The sequence below is a fragment of the Myotis daubentonii genome, chromosome 7 (assembly GCF_963259705.1).
Source record: "Myotis daubentonii chromosome 7, mMyoDau2.1, whole genome shotgun sequence".
Lineage (NCBI taxonomy): Eukaryota > Metazoa > Chordata > Mammalia > Chiroptera > Vespertilionidae > Myotis > Myotis daubentonii.
In genome coordinates, this window is record NC_081846.1 from 32,561,778 (window position 1) to 32,586,745 (window position 24,968).

The 24,968-nt window shown below is 42.5% G+C and overlaps 1 protein-coding gene across 10 annotated transcripts in view; it reads left to right on the forward strand.

The window, feature by feature from the left end:
* Nucleotides 1-22,892, forward strand: part of GIGYF2 (GRB10 interacting GYF protein 2) — a 136,567-nt gene extending 113,675 nt beyond the window's left edge. For 9 of the 10 annotated variants that reach the window (XM_059703543.1, XM_059703541.1, XM_059703546.1 and 6 more), the window contains 8 exons: nucleotides 177-413; nucleotides 5,265-5,387; nucleotides 7,784-8,002; nucleotides 8,107-8,312; nucleotides 9,217-9,371; nucleotides 10,846-11,066; nucleotides 15,853-16,000; nucleotides 21,542-22,892. In XM_059703543.1, the coding sequence (XP_059559526.1) occupies nucleotides 177-413; nucleotides 5,265-5,387; nucleotides 7,784-8,002; nucleotides 8,107-8,312; nucleotides 9,217-9,371; nucleotides 10,846-11,066; nucleotides 15,853-16,000; nucleotides 21,542-21,609 (1,377 nt within the window). In that variant the 3' untranslated portion in view covers nucleotides 21,610-22,892. Of the gene's footprint in view, nucleotides 1-176; nucleotides 414-5,264; nucleotides 5,388-7,783; nucleotides 8,003-8,106; nucleotides 8,313-9,216; nucleotides 9,372-10,845; nucleotides 11,067-15,852; nucleotides 16,001-21,541 lie in introns of those variants that run through there. The other variant, XM_059703550.1, reaches the window with a different exon arrangement.
* The last annotated feature ends 2,076 nt before the right edge of the window (nucleotides 22,893-24,968 follow it).

A 24,968-nucleotide genomic window follows, 5' to 3' on the forward strand; every position in this document is an offset into this window, starting at 1 on the left:
AAAATGTATCCTGTAAGCATGCTAGGCCTTTGTGGCTACTTTAAATATATTTTAAAAGAGTATTTAACTCTACCTTATATCATCATAAGTAAAGTTTTCTCTGTCACTTCAGAAGTGATTCAGATTTTAAAAAACCACACCATACAATTAAATTTTCTTTTCTTTTTCCTGGGAAGGAGGAGGAGGCTGCAAAATGGGCCCGAGAAGAAGAAGAAGCCCAGCGTCGATTAGAGGAGAACCGGCTGCGAATGGAAGAGGAGGCAGCCAGACTGCGGCAGGAGGAGGAAGAGCGGAAGAGGAAAGAGCTGGAGCTCCAGCGGCACAAGGAGCTGATGCGCCAGCGGCAGCAGCAGCAGGAGGCTCTGCGGAGGCTGCAGCAGCAGCAGCAACAGCAGCAGCTGGCGCAGATGAAGGTAAAGCCGGGGCGCCAGTCCCGAGGTGTTCCTTGCTAACATCTTAGGTAGATGCTGGCAGTAAAACAGTGTGCTTTCTTCAATGTTAAATTTACTGCAATGGTTTTTTGATCAATAAAACATAATATGATGCATGTACTTTGTGTAGGCCTTTAAACAAGAGAAGAATAAATAAAAGAGGATCGGACATTAGCAGTGATACAGGCAAAATGAAGTAAATCTCTGGTTCATAATTTTTTAATTTTTAAAAATTGATTTTAGAGAGGGGGAGAGAGACATCAATCAGTTGCCTCCAATACATACCCAGACAGGGAATTGAACCCGCCACCTTTTGGTGCTCCAGGCGATGCTCCCTCCGATCAACTCAGCCACCTGGCCAGGGCATGTGTTTCATAAATTTAATGCAGCTCATTGGAGTGTCTACTGTAGCAGTAAAGCACTGCTAAGGTAAAGGTGAATAAGAGAAGATACCTCCCCTCAAGATAAAAACATTTGGATGTGTAAATAGGAACTGTCATACAGAGCTTGAAAGGCAGCTGACTTGAAGTTATGTATACAAAGTGTTATTTTATGAGTATTCAAAGCATTATTTGAAGTTGTAGAAAGAGAAAACTGAGAGACCAGTAAAGAGAATATGATGGTGGTAGTAAGAATGAATAGAAAGGGATGGCAGGACAGACTTGTATTAATAGCAATCAGCAAGACTTAGTGACTGTCTAGGTCTGAGGGACAAAGCTGGGGTGGCTGCTAGTTAGTAAGCTTCAGTGACTGGGAAAGCAGTGGAACTGTTGATGAAGCTGGAGTGATTGGGAGGGGGCAAGCAGATTTATGGCAGGGTCTGCACAACTTCACATGGAATCTGTAGTTAGTAATAAGGCTCAATGTCCCCTGTCTTTGAGCGGCTTACAGGACATACAAACAGGAAATTAGAATACAGTATGGTGAGAGACAAGTGGCCTTAGGCATTACTGTTTTGTGACTGGCTAGAATAGTTAGTAAAGTCCCACTCTCCCCAACTGTGTGAAGCCTCTGCTGATGCTCTTCTGGGGCACAGCCCTGGGTGTGCCCAGAATCACTCTGGGGTAATACTGATTTGAACAGGCCTTTCTTTGATTTTCTTTTTCCACATCCAGCTGTTCAGCTCCACTAGTTGCCAGCTGGATTGCTCTGTTGTTCTCAAAAGTGCCCTGGGGCACAAGTTGCTTCTTGTTGATCCATACTGATCCAATCAAATTCTGGCTTCTTTAAAGAGCTGTTTCCTGAGGTCAGTATTTGAAGTTAGTTCTGACCCCAGGATAACTTCCTTCAACTCTTTCATTGGTTCTCTGAGACCAAGTAGTGGTAGACAGGTCAGCCTCTATCTCCAGTAAATCTGCCCATTTCCTCCCAGTTGCCTTTCTCCTCGTCCTTCACTGTTTTTTTTGAAAGCGTTCCTGGCTCAAACTCCTCATTCTCTACGCTGTTGCAAATGAAGTCAGTTCCTTTGGGAAGAGGCCTGGAGCTCTCCATATTCCAGTCTGTTCCTCCCACCTTCACTCCCAAGCAAAATCTCTGAGTCACAGCTCTGGGGCTGGGAACAATGGGGTGCTTTTCTCTGAGTGACACCACTGCTTTAGGTCTTTTTAGCTTGCCTTTCCTGGTGGCATGGTGGCCTTTCCAGTAAGGGCAGTGGCAGTCAGAGCCCTAGTAGTCTTAGTAGTTTCCGTTTTACGAGGAGGGATAAGCATGAGGAGGGAGCCCCCACCTCTCAGCTGTATTGGCCTCTAACCGCCTTTGCGTCAGGTAGCTGGAGTTAGGATGAGAAGTGCTGATGTGCTTTCCAGGAAGCCAGCCAATGGACTGGCAGCTGAGGGGGAGAGGGAGTCCTGTGTCCCTGGCTCCACTCATTGGAGTGGAGTTTCTGTCTGATGGAGCTGGGAGTTGGGAGAGAGGGGTATTGGTGTAAGTACCACAGACTGTTCTTAACCAAGTTTTAGCAGCTTTTCTTGAAATGTTTCATTTGCTGTATTCCCTTGGGAACATTCCCAAAATCTTTAAGTTATTTTGAAAAAAATACTTTCCACCGGTTTTGCTAAAGAATTGGGTCTACAGAGCTCCTCATGCTATCATACTGGATGTGGAACACAATCTTTTTTTTTTTTTTTAATATATTTTATTGATTTTTCACAGAGAGGGAGAGATAGAGAGAGTTAGAAACATCGATGAGAGAGAAACATCGATCAGCTGCCTCTTGCACATCCCCCACCGGGAATGTGCCCGCAACCCAGGTACATGCCCTTGACCGGAATCGAACCCGGGACCTCTCAGTCCGCAGGCAGACGCTCTACACTGAGCCAAACCGGTTTCGGCGTCACAATCTTTTTTAAAATAAAAAATAGTGTTGAAAATAAGATAGCAATGTCAGGGCAGAAAAAAGTAAATAAAACAAATTGACAAAGGATAGTAGGCATTCAGGGGTATGCCCAATTCCCTACTATTTGCTGCTGATTTGGAAGAGAATTGTTCTGAAAAGCATGATTAGTAAAATGCAGTTCTGAGTGGGCTGTACAGGATGTTGGTTGAACTGGAAAATGTCCTAAGGCAATGTTGATGGAGTGATGGGATATTATTTCCTATGTACAGATAAGATTTAAGGAAAATGATAGTTATCTGCAGACATTTGTCTGTCATGTGAAAATTTAGATTTGTTCTGCTTTACTCCAGAGAGCAGACCTGTGAATCACGAGCAAAAAGTACACTGAAGTATATTTTGACACAGCAGTGGGAAGGATCTCAGAGGTGCCTGAAAGGGAAATAGGTCATTTCAGGAGGTTGTGTATCTCTTCCTGGTGTGGGCCTAGGTCAGTGATGGCGAACCTTTTGAGCTCGGCGTATCAGCATTTTGAAAAACCCTAACTTAACTCTGGTGTCGTGTCACATATAGAAATTTTTTGATATTTGCAACCATAGTAAAACAAAGGTTTATATTTTTGATATTTATTTTATATATTTAAATGCCATTTAACAAAGAAAAATCAACCAAAAAAATGAGTTCGTGTGTCACCTCTGACACGCGTGTCATAGATTCACCATCACTGGCCTAGGTTTTGCGTAAGAGGAGGGGAAGGGGGTGTGGGGCTGGTTCCAGGGTACTATGGGGTGACACATCCACTGGGATTTTAGTTTTTAAAAATATGTTGTTACTGATTTTAGGGAGAGGGAGAAAAAGAGAAACATCAATCAGTTGCCTCCCATATGCACCCCCGGCCAGGGATTGAACCCACAGCCCAGGCATGTGCCCTGATCGGGAATCTAATGTGTGACCTTTCAGTGCAGGGTAGGATTTCAGACATCAGTGGTTACTGGCTATTATCTAATTGCAAAAGTATGCAGATTCTCTGGCCTGACCTTTGGCTCTTCTGGTTCATCAAATGTGGGGCCAGGGCATCTACATTTTTACAGGATCTCCCATGTGATGCTACCAGGTTTGAGATCTAATGCCTTATTTGATCTTGATAGCACCTTCCAAGTGGATCATTTCTTATGGAGAAAAAGCATTTGTTTGTGCTCAATTTTGCTTACCTGGTCCACCATCTTTCTCTCTTAGTTTCCCTCTGCACTCCTCCCACACCTCAGGACTGGCGCATTTTGAGAGAAATGACCCTACTACCTATCACATTGGCCAAAAATTGTTACGAATTGATTCATGCTGTTCAGTAGTGTTAAGGCTATTCATTTGGCTAGCTGTTTGGTAATATCAATGGCAATTGTAACTGTTTATACCCTTATCCTATAAGCTCCAATTGTAGAGATTTCTGCTAAGAAGCCATTGTTTCGGGGTGGGGGGGGTGGGGGGGTGGTGGTGGTGGCGGTGGCGGCGGCTTTGGGGCATTTTGTTTGTTTTCATCCATGTTCACGTATTATTTTTATTAAATGTTTTAAGTCTGGTTTGTATTTTATTTTTAAGAACCATAAGATGTCTCACAATTTGGATGCATAATTTTATTGCCTAGGAGACCAAGGGATTCTCTTAGAATAATCAGACTTTATTTCTTTTTTAATCTTCATTTGAGGACATGCTTAGAGAGAGGAAGGGGGAGACAGAGAGACAGAGACAGACATTGATGTGAGAGAGAAACATTGACCGGTTGCCTTCTGTACACTCCCTGAGTGGGGATCAAACCTGCTACCCAGGTATGTGCCCTGACGGGAATCAAACTGGCAATCTTTCAGTGCATGGGACAACACTCAACCAATTGAACCACTTTGGCTGGGCAATAATCATGCTTTTGAGAATGCTAAGGTATTTAGAACCCATATATTTACACTCTATTTTAGTCCATAATTTTAAGTGATAGGAAAATAGAGTTATTGATTAAAAGCTGCTTGGTGCTCAGGACTAGAAGCTACAGTTTGGTTAATAATGACTTTCATAAAAGACTGAAAACTATGCCTGGTGTCTTCCATTAGCTGTCCACTTCAGCTCTCCCTGCAGAAATCTGTCCTTACCCCTTTCACTGGAAAGTCGCACATCATGCTCTAATTGCCTCCTTGGATTAAAAATTTAGTGTTACCTTTGTTTATTTGTTTCCCTTTATGTCTGTATATTGCTGTATATGTCAATGTTAGACATAATAAATTGGCAATCCCCAAATGGTAGAGCAAATAAAAGTGTATTGTATATATTTTAAGTTGTTTTGAAATAACCTTACGTTTGGAGTAGTGACAGAAAATTTAAAAAAAACCAAGTTGGAGAATAGTGTGTAAAAGTATTGCATGGGGAGTCTGAATGTTCTGTTTGTACACGATACATTAGTGCCTGTTTCCTGTCCACATTTCCTCATGCACTATTCTGCTTTCCTTTTCTGTTAGCTTCCCTCTTCTTCAACGTGGGGTCAGCAGTCCAATACAACAGCATGTCAGTCCCAGGCAACGTTGTCATTGGCTGAAATCCAAAAACTGGAAGAGGAACGAGAACGGCAACTTCGGGAAGAGGTAAATTTCAAAAGTAAATGTGGTCCAGTCCAACAGTGTTACAGATTAGCTAGTGTGATTCTGGGTTAGTGAAGATAATTATTATTGTCAGATTGCTGTGTGTCTGAATTGCGTGTTGATTATTAAACTCCTTAGCTTACAATTTGGTCATTCTAGCAAATAAGGATCTAATAAGAATAACTAAGATTGGATAACAAATATCCAGTTATCTTAATTATTTTAATGTAGTTCTTAAGAGAATAACTCATGGTGTTTCAGAATTGTGATTTCTATGCAGATATCCAATTGTAAATTTGAATTTTAGAATGCAGAATATATTCTTCTGTAGGGTGTTGGGTTTTTGACTTTCCTAGAAAACCGTAAAATATGCCAATATGAGAAATTAAGTCTCTGCTTGTAAGTCTGTATCCCGTAGTAGTTGTAAGTTGATATCTTTAGGATAGTAAGGATATAAAAGAATGAAAGAAGAAATGGAGGGGAGGGATACAGTTCTTTATATGAGAAAATGAGTAAGTAAAATGGTTTGGTTCAATATGCCATATATTATCCATCCCTCCCATATTTGCTGAGTACCTACTCAGTTACAGTTAGAGTCTAAGATTATAGCTGAATCCAAAACAGGCAAAATTCTCTCTTATTTTATTTTAAATATATTTTTATTGATTTCAGAGAGGGAGGGAGAGGGAGAGAGAGAGAGAAACATCATTGATGAGAGAGAATCATTGATCGGCTGCCTCCGCATGCCCTCTACTGGGGATCAAGCCACAACTCAGGCATGTGCCCTTGACTGGAATCGAAGCTGATGCTCTATCCACTGAGCCAAACTGGGTAGGGCCAAAATTCTCCGCTTTTTATAAAGCTTACCCTCTAATTGAGAGGAGATGACAATAAAAGTTGTTAATGGTAGTGATTGGTTGTCTAATTTTAGCTAGTGCAATCTGGAAAGGCCTTTGAAAAGGTAGCATAAAGTACAGAGTCTTAAAAAAAGTGTGTATGTGGATATGATTGAAGGCAGAGTAGTCAGTTTGTTACAATGCAAGCTGTCATTTTAGAGCTGAGTAGTATCATTTACTGAAGGCCATGGGTGCACAAAGAGATGTGGGGGTTGTCTCTACATATTCACCATGTAGTGTGCTTGACCTCATCAAATGGGTTAAAATATTTCATCTTTAAAATTACCTTATTTCCCACCCTCTTCAGATAGAGAAAGACTGAACTTAACCTGAAATCATTTCTTTTTTTAAAAAGCTTATCAACAGCCCTAGCCGGTTTGGCTCAGTGGAGAGAGTGTCGGCCTGTGGATTGAAGGGTGCCAGGTTCGATTCCGGCCAAGGGCACATGCCTGGGTTGCAGGCTCAATCCCCAGTGTGGGGTGTGCAGGAGGCAGTCAGTCAATGATTCTCCCTTATCAATGTTTCTATCTCTTCCTCTCCCTTCCTCCCTGAAATCAATAAAAAATAAATAAAATTTTAGAAAGCTTATCAACAAATGGATACATAGCAGAGTATATCATCAACTTTTAAGGCTAGAAATTGTTCCATAATTTTGGTCTCTGCTGAGTGAAAAATAATAGTAGTTATCAGAGAATCACAGGTCTTGGTCATCTTTTTATCACAAGTTAGGCATTGCTTCATTTATATTTTCTTTGAATCACAAATCTTTGTTTACTTTTTTAAAGGTATGAAATGCTCCTCAATAGATATTTCTCATGTAGGGAGGCCTAAGATAATTTTATTGTATTCTTTCCTGGGAGGTAGCCTTTTCAGGACCCTCCAGTCTATTCAAATCTGGATGCTCAGGGCTTGATGTGCAGCTATTCTGTTTTTCTTTTCTTTCTTTCTTTTTTAAAATTGATTTTAGAGAAGAAGGGAGAAGGAGAGAGAGCTGCCCAGTTGTATTGGGTGGGGTGGGGCAGGTAGTCTGGAGTCTCATTACTGCTTTTTATAGACCTTCAGCCAGTCTTCCTCTGTTTGAGATATCCATGCCTCTATCCCAAGCTTTCTGTATGAATTAACTCATTTCTGAGCTTCCTTTACTTAATTTTCAACTTATTGGGTCTTTCACATTGGCTATCATTGTTTATCTGCTTTCCAGCTTTTTAGTTGATTCTGTTCTCTTTGTCCTTATGGTTTGTACTTAAAAATTTTTTTTTTCTGTCATTTTGGTAGGGCTTTAGGAAATGAGCATGTGTTTCATTTCTATGCTTAACCAGAAGCCCTATTAATTTTTAAGAAGCAATTCTGCATTTGATCTTCTTATTTCCTCTTAGTAGCTTTAGCAGTCAGATGTTTAATTTGGTATCGCTACTATATATTTGCACTCCAGTTAGTATACTGGGCATGTGTAACAATTATTTTTGAAACTGGAATCTTGAGCTGGCTTCCATTTCTGTGCAGCAACAGAGGCGCCAGCAGAGGGAGCTGATGAAGGCTCTGCAGCAACAGCAGCAGCAGCAACAGCAGCAGCAGCAGAAACTCTCAGGCTGGGGGAATGTCAGCAAACCCGCAGGCACCACCAAGTCGCTCCTGGAGATACAACAGGAGGAAGCCAGGCAAATGCAGAAGCAGCAGCAGCAGCAGCAACACCAGCAACCAAACAGAGCCCGGAATAGTACGGTGGGTTCATTTTCCGGAGCTGTCATTCTGAGGATGGGTGTTGTGAGTTTCTCTTTTCTTTTTTCATATTGTTAACTGTAATCATTTGTCTTTTTCTTTAACAGCATTCCAACCTGCACACCAGCATTGGGAATTCTGTTTGGGGCTCTATAAATACCGGTCCTTCCAACCAGTGGTCATCTGACCTAGTTAGTAGTATCTGGAGTAATGCTGACACTAAAAACTCCAACATGGGATTCTGGGATGATGCAGTGAAAGAGGTGGGACCTAGGAACTCAACAAATAAAAACAAAAATAACGCCAGTCTCAGGTAGGGCTCAAAATGATCAAACCTATACTGCTTGATGGGTTGGGGGAAGGGACGCTTGGGAATTGGGATATTGGGTGGGCAGAGAAAGGTAGTTATTTAGTTTCTGCTTATTTTCATCTGTGTCTAAGCACATGAGGTTATAGTAATAAGCACTTCTGTAATGGCCTTAAACCTGTTTATTTTTATGATGTTAGTTATCTCTCACCTTCATCTTTCTTTCCTCAATATACAGTGTTGTTGAATGAGCATGGGTTTTAGTGTTAAGTGAAACATGAACTGAAATCCCAGCACTAGCACTTAGCTGTGTGACCTTGAGCCTCAGTTCCCTCATCTGTAAAATGAAGATAAGAATAACTTCATGGGTATAGTTGTAAAGATTAAATGAATACATGTGAAGTAGTTAGTAAGGTGCCTGGCACATAGCAGCTACTTAATAAATGGTAGTGTTGTCAGATTGTTTCTTCTCAATTGAGGGCCTAATAAATTACGAATAGGATGCTAAATATCTGCCAGATCATAGAGGACTGTGCTCTTAGACCTTTGTGTGTAATATCTTTATTCCCTTTGATAACCCAAAGAAATATTAGTATCATTTTACAGATGAGAAAACTGAGGCTTAGCAAAATTTAAAGAATTAACATAGCACACATAGGAAGAATTGAATCATTTCTCTGAAAAGAAGCCCTGTATTCACAAACTAGAATGTATTTGCTGAGACTAGATTTTAAAGGGGTATTGAGTAAACCCTATCCTACCCCAAATCCAAATATTTGAATTTTTGGAGCCAAGCATTGGATTATTGGATAACCATCCAATGTTGCCAAAACATTATTTATGGTGTTGTAGTATAATCATATAGTAACAGTTTCTGGGAATATAATATTGCCCTATTGTTTTGCTTTAGTAAATCTGTAGGTGTGTCTAACCGGCAGAATAAGAAAGTAGAAGAAGAAGAAAAGTTGCTGAAGCTCTTTCAGGGAGTAAATAAAGCCCAAGATGGATTTACCCAATGGTGTGAACAGATGCTTCATGCCCTTAATACGGCAAATAACTTGGATGGTAAGAATTGGGGAGGGAAACCTAGCATGTGGGATGGCAGAGCAGGACCCACAAAGAGGTTGGCAAACTGGAATGTTCTAATGGAGGTCAAGTCCTGCACCTGCCATAAAAACGTGGCTCTTTAATCGTATATAACTTGTGACAGAAGCCCTATAATACTGTGCTCAAATAGATTATCAGAGGTTGCCAAAAAGTAAATGCTATCTCTGGCTGTCTTATGGTGTATAAGACAGAAGTGGTCATAGTTCCTTACTGATCATTTTATGAAGGACAGTGCCAACTGGGCAAGTATGAAGGAAAGTAACTGTTGTGGTGAGGACAAAGGTCAACCTGGGCAAGAAGAGGTTGAGGTGATGTTTGAGCTCTTCCCTTCCTGCCTTGGGGGTGGGATGGGAATTGTGTGACAGAGTAAGTAGACTTAACTTTGTATAGCATAAAACTAGGACCAGTATGTGGAAGTGAAAAGGTTTCAGGACAATTTAAAGAAAAACTTGCTAATTGTTAGCTGTTCACAAAGAGAATTTTCTGCCTTATGTAGAAGTGAGTCTCTCCCTCACCCACAAATGTTTGAACACAGACTGGTCAGCTTGGTGTTGGGAATTCCCATAGTTACTAGACCACGTTAAACCAGTCTACCTCTGATGTGTCTTATCTAAAACCAAGGATCTTTAAGAACATAGCATTAAAGGGACTGAATGGGTCTTTGCAACATTGTAATAATATCTAATGTTCTAAAAGAGCCAGAAAAAAAAGTAGTAAATAATAGTAATGGCTACCATCCATTAAGCACCTACGATGTGCTAGGCACTCTCTCGGGGTTAACGTATGTTATCTCAATTATTTAATTTTTGCAGCAATTTTATAAGCTCCCTTTACAATGTAGATGATGTTACCTACATTTTATAAATTAGGAAACAGAGGCTCAGAATGGTTAAGACGCTCATCAAGGTCACACAGCCAGCAAGTTTTAAACCCATGTCTGTGTAACTCTGACGCTTGTGCTTTTCTCCTACACTACAATGCTTGATTTCTCTCTAAACATATGACATCTCAGTGATGTGAAAGGAGGGGATGGCTGTGTCTTTAGTATCTGTCGAGGTGTCTGGTACATATCATGTATAATTCAAATAATAAGTATTATATGAATTTTTAAAAAATGAATACCCAGATGACTTCAGTCTTAGGCAAGCAGTTGTTTCACTTGACATAACGTTTAGTAAAACTAAGCATGTGTGATATGTCTTTATTTGACTCTAGTCCATTTCAGATAATTTGAGGTACTGCAATGATATTGTTGTTGTTTTTTAATTTCTAAAGTAGATTAAGGACTATTTAATACAATAGCTATGTACCTTTTAAGTTTCCATCATCAGTGTCTGGGTTGAGTTCACAATATTTTAAAAACTGAAGCTGATTTTTTGTTATGTGATATTTCATTATTACTCTTTACATCTTTTCCCCTTTCATGTTGCAGTTCCCACATTTGTTTCTTTCCTGAAAGAAGTAGAATCTCCTTATGAGGTCCATGATTATATTAGGGCCTATTTAGGAGACACCTCTGAGGCCAAGGAGTTTGCCAAGCAGTTCCTCGAGCGTCGTGCCAAACAGAAAGCCAGCCAGCGGCAGCAGCAACAGCAGCAGCAGCAGCAGCAGCAGCAGCCACAGCAGCAGCAGCAGCAGCAGCAGCCACAGCAGGTAGGAGGTGGCAGGGAGTGCAGCCCTGTGCCTGAGCATTTATACCTTGAAATTCTGAGCAGCCAGAGAGATGAAAAGTAAAACAGGGATACCATTTTTGTATGTCAAATGATCAAAGCTGTGGTAGATTTGATATTTTTAAATTACATAGATCTTGATGAATTTCTCAGATAGCAAATATAACCATTCATTCGCTGTTAAGCACACTACCAGCACCATTATTATTGGTTCATATACGTGCCTCAGTCAAATTGCAAATTTCAACTTGTCACAGTCCCATAAATTTGGTTTAGAACAGTTAAAATCTACAAATGTTAAATCTCCAGTGCTCAGGAACCACTTAACCCAGTCCTGACAATTTCCTATGTTTTTGGTGGGGATGTTAAAGGTACAATCAGTTCTTGTTATTGATAGTAGTGTATTCTGTGAAGTGTTGCTGCCAATACTGAATTAGTGAATACTGAATCATTGTTCCTAGGGGAAATAGAGGGTTAGCTTTTTGTGAACCTGTGGTCACAACATTTTTGTCAGCTGATCAGTATGTAACCTTTTTTTAATGTGAGTTTCTGTTTCAAGATGCTTTATTTAATATAAAGGGGTGGGCAAAAGTAGGTTTACAGTTGTGGATGTGAAAAGGTTATTCTTATATTCTTATTATTGTATTACTTATTTGTACAACTTTTTCCTACCCCTCTATTGTTGATTCCTTAATATTGAACTCACAGCCAGCACACTCTTAACTCATGCCTGAATGAAGCTTATCCTATCTAATAAAAGAGAAAAATGGTAATTGGCGTACGACGATACCCTTTTCATTGGCTAATCAGGGCTATATGCAAATTAACTGCCAACTAAGATTGGCAGGTAACTGCCAACAAGATGGCGGTTAATTTGCATATGTAGGCACAATGCAGGGAGGAGAAAGGGAAAGCAGGAAGAAGCCCCCTGCCACTGACAGTGATCGGAAACCCAGGGGGCAGCTAAGAGCTGGGGGGCAGGGCAAAGGTGGCCCTGGGACCACCTTTGCCCTGCCCCCCAGCCATGATCGGAGAACCAGGTGCCTTTGCCGCCCTGGCCAGTGATAGCAGGAAGTAGGGGTGGAGCCAGCAATGGGAGCTGGACACGGTCGAAGCTGGCAGTCCCGGGAGCTAGGGGTCCCTTGCCTGGGCCTAAAGCAGAGCCCACGATCGCAGGGCCGCTGCAGCTGCGGGTCCCCGCTGCCCGAGCCGGACACCTCAGCCAGAGGCGTTAGGCCCGGGCAGGGGCGGAGCCTGCAACCGCGGGGAGCTGGGGGTCCCCTGCCCAGGCCTGACACCTCTGCCAGAGGCCTCAGGCCTGGTCAAGGGGCCGATCCGTTGATTGGTGATCGGAGGGTGATGAGGGTCAACTCCTCTGGCCGAGGCATCAGGCCTGGGTGGGGGACGGAGCCGGGGATTGGGGGGATATGATGGTCCCCTTGCCCAGGCCTGAAGCCTGGGTCAGAGGCGTCAGGCTTGGGCGGGGGGTGGAGCAAGCGATCAGAGGGAAATGGGGGTCCCCTGCCCAGGCATGATTCCTGGGCCAGAGGTCTCAGGCCTGGGCGGGGGCCAGAGCCAGTGATCGGGGGGAGATGGGGGTCCCCTGTCCAAGCCTGACACCTCTGGCGGAGGCGTCAGGCCTGGGCAAGGGGCTGATCAGGCGATCGGAGGGTGATGAGGGTCTACGCCTCTGGCCGAGGCATCAGGCCTGGGCTGGGGGCAGAACCAGTTATGGGGGGAAATGAGGGTCCCTTGCCCAGGCCTGACGCCTCTGTCAGAGGCGTCAGGCCTGGGCAAGGGGCCGATCCTGCGATTGGAGGGTGATGGAGGTCAACGCCTGAGGGCTCCCAGTATGTGAGAGGGGGCAGGCTGGGCTGAGGGACACTCCCCCCCTCTCCCCCACACACACCCAGTGCACGAATTTCGTGCACCGGGCCCCTAGTCTAATACATAATTTCCATAAGGCAGGTAACAGCCTCCTTGTGCTTAGGAACACTAGACAACACTTATCACTTGGGGGCTATTTTAAACAATGAAATCACCAACAGAAAAGGACAAAAATGTGGAAAACATGACACTAAATAGGCTGAAAAAGATGCTTGTTTACAGTATGAGAGCTGAGATAAGAAGGCAGAGTATTGCTCTGATCTACCTCAACTGCGAATGTGTGCCTCAAGCAACTCAGACTTTTCACTGCTCTGACATGTACATGTCCAGAATGACCACAAAAGCACTGCTGATATTGATTTGAGGGTTACAAATAAATTATAATAAGGACAGTAGTCCCCCCCTTATCCACGGGGGATATGTTGTAAGACCCTCAGTAGATGCCTGAAATTGTAGGTAGTACTGAACCCTATATATACTATGTTTTTTCCTGTACATACATACCTATGATGAAGTTTAATTTATAAAATAGGCAAATAAATGATTAACAACAGTAATAAAATAGAACAATTATAACAATATACTATAACTAAAGGCCCGTTGCACGAAGATTCATGCAATAGGCCTTCTTTCTCCTGGCTGCCAGCACCAGTTTTCCTCTGGCACCCAGAACCCAGACCTTCACTCTGGCCACCGCCTTCCATCTTTGCTCTGGACACAGTCTTCGCTGCGGCTGGAGCCTTCAGTCTTTGCTCCTCGTTCTGGTGGGAGTCTTCAGTCTCCGGCCAGAGCTGCTCCTGTAGCTCCTTCTGCCCCCCCCCCTCCCCCCTCATAGCTTGATCACTGCTTCGCCTGCAGACCTCGCCAACGGGTTCCTGGGTCCCGGGGGGCCGCCTTGCCTGCGGCCCAGTTTACTATCACGATCACGGCCCCAGGGTCCCGCCGCCTAGGGCCGCACACGGGGGTCCTGGCTGGGGGCGGGGCTTAGGCGGCGAGTTTGTGCTGCCAAGCCCCGCCGCCCAGGGCCACACAGGGGAGTCCCAGCTGGGGGCAGGGCTTAGGTGGCACACGGGGCCCGGATGGCAGCTCGCGCTGGCCTGCCCTGCCTGCAGTATGCAAATTATCTGCCATCTTTGTTGGTGGCTAATTTGCATATCGTGCTGATTAGCCAATGGGAGGTGTAGCAAAGGTACGGTCAATTACCATGTTTGTCTATTATTAGATAGGATAAAAGTTATGTGAATGTGGTGTCTTTGGCTCTTTGTTAACAGATCTGATACCAAGGTAGCTACTAATGTCTAATGGGCAGGTAGCAAGTACACAGACAGCATGGAGATGCTGGACAAAGGGATGATTCATGTCCAGGGCAGCACTGAGTGGGGTAGTGCAAAATTTCATCATGCTACTCAGAACAGTGCACAATTTAAAACTCATGAATTGTTTATTTTTGGAATTTTCCATTTCATATTTTTGGACTGTGATTGCTGAAACCAAGGAAGACAAAACCATGGATAAGGGCGGACTATTGTAGTGAATTTATAAATGTGGAATCCATAAATAATGAGGATACAAGTTTTTTGAAAGACGAACTGGCATAATTAAGGGAGAGGCTTAAGGATATTCATATTATTTACTCACATAATTCTTTTACTAGAGATAATGTTTGTTTTATAGGTCACTTCTGGGAACATGTAAGATATAGTGAAGTACAGGGCATTTGAAATCCATTTGAGTAGAGGGCTGATAGGGATCAACTGAAGGAAAAGTGAAAAGATGTAAATAGGAACAGCACTAGGAAAAATATTTTGAGGAATCAGAAGAGAAGACATTCTATAGCAATGCAGATGGTCCTTTCCATTTGTAAAGTGGCTGACTCTGCTGAAATAGGAAGGCAAAGGCCCAGGGCATGTGCATCCAGGCTCATCCTTCCACAGGGCTTTCTCCACCCACCCTGCCTTCAGCTAGCTCACTAAATCTTTATCTCAGTGTTTTTTGTTTGTTTGTTTGTTTGTTTTGTTAATTCTCACCTGAGGACATTTTTTCCATTGAGTTTTAGGAAGAGAGGGAGGGAGAGAGGAAGAAAGACAGAGAGATTGGTTGACGTGAGGGAGAGACATTGATTGGCTGCCTCATGCACACTCCCACATGGAGCCTGGATTGAACCTACAACCCAGGTGTGTGCCCTTAACCGGGAATCAAACTCGAGACCCTTCGGTGTGCAGGCCGATGCTCTAAGCACTAGCCACACCAGCCAGGGCTTGATCCCAGTTTTGAATAAATTGCTCTAATAAGTGCAACAAGTAAGTGAATTATCTGGTAGATCATTTCATAGTTGAACCAGTTGGTAGAAGTATGGATAATGTTTTAAGACTAGACCCCTTCTAGGATTGTCAATAGGAATAAAGTACAGGGCATTTACTTTATTTGATATGATGGTACCAGTTGGTTTGCAGCCTGTTCTCTCTGTCTAGGGGCCCAGAGAACAAAGGAACCTTCCACATTTGGTATGTTAGGGGTGTAAATTGCCAAAGTCAGAGGTCTGTTGGTGATTTCATTTGCTGTATATTGAATTTCCTAGTGGATTGTACAGACTCCGTGTAGACCTGAGAGGTTTTGAATGCTGTGCTGTCATAGCAGGGTGACACCTGGAGTTACCACAATAGGCTTTGTGGAGGCATAGCACTTAAATGGTGTCCAAATCTAAATGAAAGAGAAGGGTGGCTCAGTGAATTACTCAGGTTCATAATTACCAGAATCTGTGGTAGACTTTTTGTTTGAAACTCGTAGTTGACAAGGTGAGGTAGGGCAAATCAACCATTCTCTGAGGGTGGGCCAAGCCTACGTGCACTGTGTAACTTCACTTGTGCCATCTTGTTTCACAGGACTCCGTGTGGGGGATGAACCACAGTGCACTCCATTCAGTATTTCAGACCAATCAAAGCAACAACCAACAATCCAGTTTTGAGGCCGTACAGAGTGGCAAGAAGAAGAAAAAACAGAAGATGGTCCGAGCAGATCCCAGTTTATTAGGTGAGCACAGGTCTTAAGTCTCGGCTGAGTATTGGGGGAATAGCAGGCTAAGCAGTTCTGTGGTAGGATGTTTTTCATGAAGGGAAATAATTCTTCTACCAAATTAATTTTTTTAGCCAGTTCAAAGTAAGTAGTAAGTATTTACTGGGTGTCTCAATGCAAGAGCCGTGCCTCATGTGCCATAGGGACTAGATTCTATGGTGCTTTATACTTTAAAGCCTGTTTCATATTTAATATTAATTTCCCTAGAAGGCCCTTTCATTTATTTGGAAATAATGATAATGGAGAATAGTAAAAGTTATTTACAAACTTAAATGCGTGTGGAAACTGACCATAAATCCAATCAGGTGTTCAGAGAAAAGAGCCAGTGTTTGTTGATCATGTGTATCATGTGATTCTCAGAATGATTGCTTTGTGAGGTGATGTTCCAGTTTTCCCAATGAGTAAACCCCAGCCTAGAGGATTCAGAACATATCCCAGTCACCCAGCTGTCAGCATGGGCTGAGATTGCAGAGCAGACCTGTTTTCTTTCCACTCTTGTGTGTTACCAACAGCTGTTCTTGTCCTGCAATGAGGACCAGTGTCTTCACACAAGGCAGCTTCATGGAAAAGGGGACACTTGAATTGGGGCTTTGAAAGACTAGCAGGAAGGATGGGGAATGGTGTTTCTGGGGTAATAAAAAGCATAGGCAAAGCTGATGGGCTGCTAGTGTTCCTTAAATTGGCTTAACAACCTACATACAATGATAAAATTATTATTCATTTATGAATGTAAAATAGGCTATTATAAATCACGCTGTCTAGAATAGAATGTTTTGGGATGTTGGCTTGGTTAGGAGGCTGCAGTATAGACCAGGTGAGTAGGATTTTGGAATGAAAGATGGATTTGAGGAATTTTAAGGATCTCAAACTTTAAAGAAATTATATGAGCGAGAGGCAGCCTGTTGTTCTGAACCTAAGAGAATGTGGGCTTTAGAGCTAGGAATCCTAGGGGATAGAATTGGCTGGCCAAAAAGACTAGGAAGGTTTGGCAGCAGCAGGAAGGATAGTGTTGGCTTTTGCTAAAATGATAAGCAAGCACAGTGAAGTGGAGTGAGCTTTAGGGGAAATGATAGGGCATTTAAGCGTTGGATGAGTTGAGTGGGAAATGGCTGTGAGACTCCAATGGAGAGACCCGCATGAGAGAGCTAATAGCACAGCAAGAGGGAAGTTACAACCCCACTCTGCCTTTTACAGAATCCACTTTCCTCCAGAGGTTTCCTGCCCTTGAGAAAGCAAATGTTAGGAACAAAAACTTAACTTTGAGCATTGCCATTTGGAGCTAATACCTGAACGCTGGCTTTGGGAGCATGGAGATCTGGTGAAATTCTGTTCTTTCTGCCTGTCTTGAAAGTTTATATTAAGGCTGGGTAGAATAGACCAGAATTTTATCTAGTTTTGACAGAAATAGATGAATATAAATTTAAAAGTGTTTCTAAAAGTCTGGTTGTGGGTTCTAGCTCAGAATCCCATACTATTTAAAGGCTAGGCTGTCAGGAAAAAGATTCCTTTGAAAATGAGGCTTAAGTATTGGGTTAAGTATTTGATCTGACCCCATCTCCTATTACAGATGTAAGAAAAAAATGGGACTTAAAATCTCCCTTTAGGGGAATGAGAGGTCATTTTAAAATAGAGTTTAAGGAATCTGTATACGTTAAAGGGGAAGAAAAAAAATCCAAGTATTAAGGAAACTCACTTGGGTAGTCTCTTAGGCCATTTTATGAATATTTCTGTTCAGCTGAACCTCCTTCTGGAAATTCTTTTGATAATTACTAATTTCTGCCCTTTACCTACTCACTTTCACATATTATTGTTTTAATTTATATATGCCTTATTGATTTACAGATTAAGAAAATTAATAAATATCTGCCAGTTACAGGTTTCCCATGCACAGAGTAGGAAACAGGCTTTAATTTGATCCAAAAGTATCTATTGAAAAAATAGATCAAAAGAGAGCCATGCTTCTACAACAAACCATCAGAAGGGGGCCCATTCTCATTTTAATATCTTCCATTGCCTACCAGCTGCCATTGTGAGCCAGCATCCTGTGCTTAGATATGACAAATACAGTTGACCCTTGAATAACATGGGTTAGGGGCATAGACCTCCTGCACAATCACAAGTCTGAGTATAATTTTTTACTTCCCCAAAACTTAACTTCAGTCGTCCCTTGCATCTGTGGAGGATTGGTTCCAGGACTGGTGCGGATACCAAAATCTGAGGATTCTCAAGTTCCTTATATAAAATGCCGTAGGACAGTGTATACCAGGGGTGGGCTGACTCGGCCACAGTGGGTTCTTAAACTGGACTGGAGGGCCGGAACAAAAGCATGGATGGAGTGTGTGTGTGAACTAATATAAATTCAAAGTAAACATCATTACATAAAAGGGTACGGTCTTTTTTTTTTTTAGTTTTATTCATTTCAAACGGGCGGATCCGCGGGCCGTCATTTGCCCACGGCTGGTCTAGCCTGCCCTCCGCATCCACTGATTCCCAATTTCCAGTCAAAAATACTGTTTTCCACCGAGGTTGTCTGAATTCATAGATGTGAAACCCTGGGACACAAGGGCCAACTGCATACCTTAATGGGGGGGGGGGGGGGGAGGGGAATCCACCTATAAGTAAGTGAACCCGTGCAATTTAAACACACACAGTTACCCAGTTACCTCTCCTTATAAAAACAGGGTCTCAACTCAGCCAATGTGGCTCAGTTGTTGAATGTTCAACTTATGAACCAGAGGTCATGGTTCGATTTGTGGCCAGGGCATATGCCTGGGTTGTGGGCGCGATCCCCTGTGTGGGGGTGTGCAGGAGGCAGCCAGTGATTCTCATCATTGACGTTTCTATCTCTCCCTCCCTCTCCCTTTCTCTCTGGAATCAATAAAAATATATTTAAAAAAATAAAATAAAAACAGGCTCTCAAACCTTAAAGAAATTGTGTGAGTGAGAGGCAGCCTGTTCTGAACCTAAGGGAATGTGTCTTTAGAGCTAGGCATCCTGGGCTTAAATCTTCGTTTGCATTGCCTTGGGTGTCCTGGTGTCCCAGAGCTTTCCCTTTTATCAAATGGGGAAAGTACCCACCTTACTGGTTTTCTGTGGCAAGTAAATGAGACCATAGACCATGTCTGAGAAAAGCCTTGTAATCAGCATATTATGGCAATAAATAAATAACTTTTTTTTGCCGCAGGCTTATTCTCCCTTCCTGTCCTTTTATGGTTAAAAAGTAATTTAGTTTGTGTTATTAAATTTTCACTTTTATTGCCTGTAGTTAATTATTGTTTTTATCACATTTCATCTGTTCTTGAGATATATGTGACATCAAAGAAAAACCTGCTTCAGAATAGATTAATAGCTCATTTCTTAGTCTTGTTTCGTGTTTAGGTGTTTATAGTTACCTATTTAAACCGTTATTTAAAAATACAAACACTAAGCCTTTCATTATTTTTAAGGGAGAAAGTCTTGTGGGCTTTGGGAACACAGTTGATGGATAGAACTCAGGTTGGGGTTTGGAGTCCTTAACTCTCCCAGACTCAGCCCTGTAAGCAGCTTGTACCACAGCCTCCCTGGTTAATAAACAGACATGCTTATGTTTTCAATTCATGATATTTTTGAGTCAAGAATGTAATATAATTAAGCTGTTTTTATTATGTAGAGTATTTTTTGTTTATTATTGGTACATTTAAAAAATGTATTTATTTGAAAACTTGAACATTAGGAACAAAAAGGAGGAGGCAGAAAACTCAAATAATATTAACAGAACTGCTTTTAGACTGGAGAGCATGGCTTGTTTACTTTTTGATACTCAAATAGCAGCTGAAACAGTTTGGGATTTCATTTAGGGTGGATAAACTGAAAGCTTTTTGGGAGTCACTCCTTCCAAAGAGGCCCTGTAAATAATTCTGTTTATCAATCTCTGGTTATGGAATTTATGGGAAAATTACATACATGTGGCTGGTGGCATTAGGTTTTCGAATGTCAGTAGTGTTTGTGAGTACTGCTTGCTGCCTTCAGTGCTAGTACTGTTATTCTATTTTTGTTGTTACTGTTGTTGTTAATCCTCACCCAAGAATATTTTTCCATTTTTTAGAGAAAGTAGAAGGGGAGGAGGGAGAAAAACATCAATGTGAGAGAGACACATCAATTGGTTGTCTCCCATACCCTGACCTGCAACCAGGTATATGCCCTTGATCAGGAATCGAACTTGAGATCCTTTAGTGAGTGGGCTGATGCTCTAACCATTGAGAAACACTGTCCAGGGCAGTTCTGCTATTCTAAAACAAATTCCATTTTGCTTATTCAGTATTGCTAACTGAAATCCTTTTCTTTGCAGGTCTATTTATAATAGGTTGAGTTGAATACAGTACTTGAATATTTTTGTACTGTCTATTATGTGATAGAAATGATTTCTGAGGGCCCTAGGGATTTTGTAGTGGATCTTTCCTGAAGCCTCCTACCTCCGAATAGCAAAAGCTCTTGGCCAGAATTTGATAGTTTTTGAATTAAGGGTGGTGGTGTTCCCAGTAGTGAGTGGGGCTGAAGTAGTATTACTCTCACTCAGAATGTGTTATTCCTGCTTTCCTGCCCCCATTTCTTATTTTTTGTTAATCTTTACCTGAGGATATTTTTTTCCATTGATTTTTAGAGAGAGTGGAAGGGAGGGGGAGAGATAGAAACATTGATATGAGAGAGACACATTGATTGATTGCCTCCTGCACACGCCCCAACTCGGGCCAGGGATTGAGACTGCAACCAAGGTACGTGCCCTTGACCAGAATCAAACCTGGGACCCTTCAGTCCACAAGTCAACACTCTGTCCACTGAGCCAAACAGGCTAGAGCCCCAAATGCAGCTAAGGTCCCATTTCTTTTAAGGTACCTATCCTGAATGAATTTCCCCTCTCCCCCGGGGTCCAGCCAGGCCTGGCCTAAACACACACTTATACCCCAGGTTACTCTCAGGATTCTCTAAGGCAGTGGTTCTCAACCTTCCTAATGCCGCGACCCTTTAATACAGTTCATGTTGTGGTGACCCCCAATTTCATTGTTACAAATTGAACATACTTAAAGCATAGTGATTAATCACAAAAACAGTATGTAATTATATATGTGTTTTCCGATGGTCTTAGACGATCCCTGTGAAAGGGTCGTTCGACCCCCAAAGGGGTCGCGACCCACAGGTTGAGAACCACTGCTCTAAGGCAATGGTTTGTAATTCTGTTTAAGCAGTAATGCTGGTGTTTGTTTGTTTTTCCTCCCTAATTAAATTATGTTAGAACCCTAAGAAATAAAACAAAAAGAATCTCTCATTCGAAGGGCAGAAAACAAAACCACTGCTCTGACCTTTATCCTTCTTTCTTCTTCTTCCCTTGATTATTCCATCCTTATGGTGTGCTCAAAAACAAGAGACTTACATTCCAGCCTACTGCCCAGAATTGTAGCCCATTGCCTTTGAGACACATAGTTGTCTGGGTCTTGGTCACTCATTGTCAATTTTTTCCTGCAGGGTTTTCAGTCAATGCTTCATCAGAGCGACTCAATATGGGTGAAATCGAAACTTTGGATGACTACTGAGCACCTGCCAGTGGACTGGCCTTCCCTCTCCTCTCTGCTGACCATGGATTCTTCACCTTTGGACACAACACTTACCATTTACTCTTATCACTCTGCAACAAATCACAGAATCCATCATCTCAGGCTTTCTCTTCTAGCCTTTTGTGTCCAAGATCCTTTAAACCATTTCTGTTGGTGAGCATCTCAGACTGTAGATAAGTGACCAGACCCTGTGTCTCGGGGGTAGCAGTTGGGATTACTCTCCAACAAGGCTGATTTTGGGCAGCACGTGTTTACTGTGCCGTGATTTCATCTACTGTCTCCCAGAAAGTGTGTTGGGATCTGCCAATAGCAATTTTACTTTCTCTTGTCATTTTTTTTCCTTTTGTTTTTCTTCTTCATTTTATTCCCCCAATAAGGGCAAGGGGTCTACTGGTGCAATCATGAAGAGAGTTAATGGTAACAGACATTGGCCAGCTACAAAACGCCCATGGACCATGACTGAGTGTCCGACAGAGACAGTCAGCGCTCTGCAGTCTGAAGGTCACATTGCTAACTTTGGGATTGCATCAAAGAGGCCCTGAGTCGGGTGGAGTTTAGATTGGATTAGTTTGATGTTACACACCCCTCGCCTGTTCTTTCTGAGCATCCTTTCGGAGGAAGGATTCATGTTTTCTTCATTAGATAGTGACTTCCACGCAAGCTGACTTCTCCCCTGGCATACTCCAACCTGATTGGACAAAGGAGACCCTGTGGCCTGGGAGAGGGACTTATTCTTAATTTTTCTTTCTTACAAAAACTGATTTTTCCCATAAATATTTTTACTTCAGAGGACTAGGACCAGTTTGTTTTTGGGCCTTTCTGCTGAAAATTTGTCTCGTTTAAGAGGCAGCTAGGATCTTTACCATATGTATGAATTTGTATAATTTCATTTTGAATAGGGATAAACTTTTGCATCAGATAAAAGCTCGGAAATTCATCTGGTTCCTCAGAACATTGCGTGTGTGTCTTGCTGTGGCCCTGAAAAGGTTTTGTTTAAAGATTCTGGAATGGCAAGTCGGTTGCCTTTTCTGAAAAAAGAATATACAAAACCTGACCATCTGTAAGACCTTCATCCATGGAAACCACTAGACAAGAGAATGCAGTGGGATGGAGGGACGGGAGAGGATGGGAGAGAAGCCTGGTGCTGGCTTCTGGTCATGGTCTCCTCATACCCTTTCCTTCAGATATAAATGTATTCAAGCCCTATTTATAAACCAATACTCTTCCTGCCTCCACCAGCCCCCCCCCCCCCCCCCCAACACCATCTGGAATTGCCAATCACATTTGGTCGGGAGCCATTGGACCATCCCTCCCTGTGCAAGAAGTGCTGTTTGGGTGGCTCCTGGTAGAGCACCTTTTCTTCCTGTCATTGCCTGAAGAGGCTGGAGTTGCTCTGAGAGTGGTTTGGTTTTGAATGATTATATTTGGTTTCTATTTTATTATTTTGGATCACTATTCTCCCTACCCCTTCTTGCCTCTCTCCCTCCTAAAAATGTACAATAACTATACAGAGACTGCTATAAACTTGTATATAGTTTTTGGATCAAATAGCATGAGGAGATGGGGAACCATTTAAAATTTGAGACTCCTGCTCTCCTTTGCTTTGTAAATTCAAAAGTGGGGGTGGGGTGGGGGTGGGGAAGAAGAATAGTTAAAATGTTTACAAAACTTTAAGCTCCCTCGGAACTTTTGCCAGTGTGGAGGAAAATAAAAAAGAACTTAAATAAAAGCTGGTAGTATTCTCTCGCCTTGTCGAGGCTGCGCTTTGCACAAAGTCGTTCTCTTGGTGCCATGGAAAGCTTCGGTGCTCATGTGAGCACCAAAGACGTGGAGCCGTCCGGAGCTTTCTCTGCCAGGCTGTGAAACACTGGCTGGTTCTTGACTTGAAGATGTAGGGTCAGGATAAACATGGGTAAGTTTGACCAAAAGGCTTCCTTTGTTTGTCCCTTCTGATGCCCCATGAATATCTGCTCCTCAGCCCTGTCCACACGTTCCAAACCAGACTCTGCTGTGTGCTTGCTCAGGGAATAAATAAGGGGTCGGGGAGGCAGGTTAGAAGGTACAAAGTCAGTTTAGTCATGGAACATTCCATGTGCTTAACCAGGAGCCTAGCTCCTACCTGTGGAATTTCCCACTTAGTGGAAGAAACTGCTCTTCCCTAGGAGTTTCTTTCAGTTTTCTCTCTCTAACATTCTGATTTGCTCACTCTCACTTCCAGCTGCCATGTTCTTACTCCTTTCTATAAAAGTATTTGTAAATTATCTGAACTCTTTTCTGTAAATTTCTGAACTCTTTCTGAGAGTTAAAGTATTTGTTTTGTACACTGTTTGCTTTTAGTTATTTTAACTTAAGAGATTTTAAAAACATACCCAGATAAAATAGTTTTAATTATGGAGACTTTCCCCAAGATAGTCGGGGCTCTCGTTACTGTTGCTGCATAACAAATTACCCCAGACTGGCTTACAGCAGCCCCTTCGCTTTGTTGTAGTGTTGTGAGTCGGGACTTGGGGAGGGCTCAGCTGGGCAGTTGTGTGTCATCTCCTCTTGCATGCTCAGGTGTCTGCTGAGCTGAGGCATAGGAAGGCCCGGTTAGGTTGGCAGTCAACATGGCTCACTTGTGTGACTGGCAGTTGGTGCTGGCTGGTGGGTGGGAACTTGACTGAGTTATGGCTGAAGGAACTTTGTGTCCTCGCCAGCACGGTAGCTTCAGGGCAAGCAGGCTCCTTGTGTGACTTCCGCCAGAGAACCAGGAAGAAGCCACAGTTTACTTCTGTGACACAGCCCACTCAGGTGTCGGGGACTGGGTACACCCCACCCCCTCCATGGAAGGAGTGCTAAGGTCATATTAGAGATGTGCGAGTGGAATGGAGAGACCGTTGTGACCATTGGGAGAAACAGCTGTATAAAATGAGTTTATACATATACATCAAGGAACTTGAACTTTCTCCATTGGCTCTAAGTTGAGGAATTTTTTTTTTTAATGGGGTTAGGTATTAGTACCTCTGGCTTTATTTTATACTAGAGGCCCGATGCATGAAATTTGTGCAAAAGTAGGCCTTCCTTCCCCTGGCTGCTGGCACCGGCTTCCCTCTGGCACCTGGGACCCAGGCTTCCCTTGCAGCCCCAGCTTCATCCAGATGGTCGTCCGGAGGGATGTCCAGTCTAATTAGCATATTACGCTTTTATGAAATTCATTATAGATAATGAATTTCTCTTAAGGGAACCATTTTATAAATATATAATATAGTGGGTATTATTTTAAATACATTAAAGTTGATCAGGTAGAGGAATTAAAATTTATTTTTTACAAAATGCTCCTTTCTACACTATTAATAAAA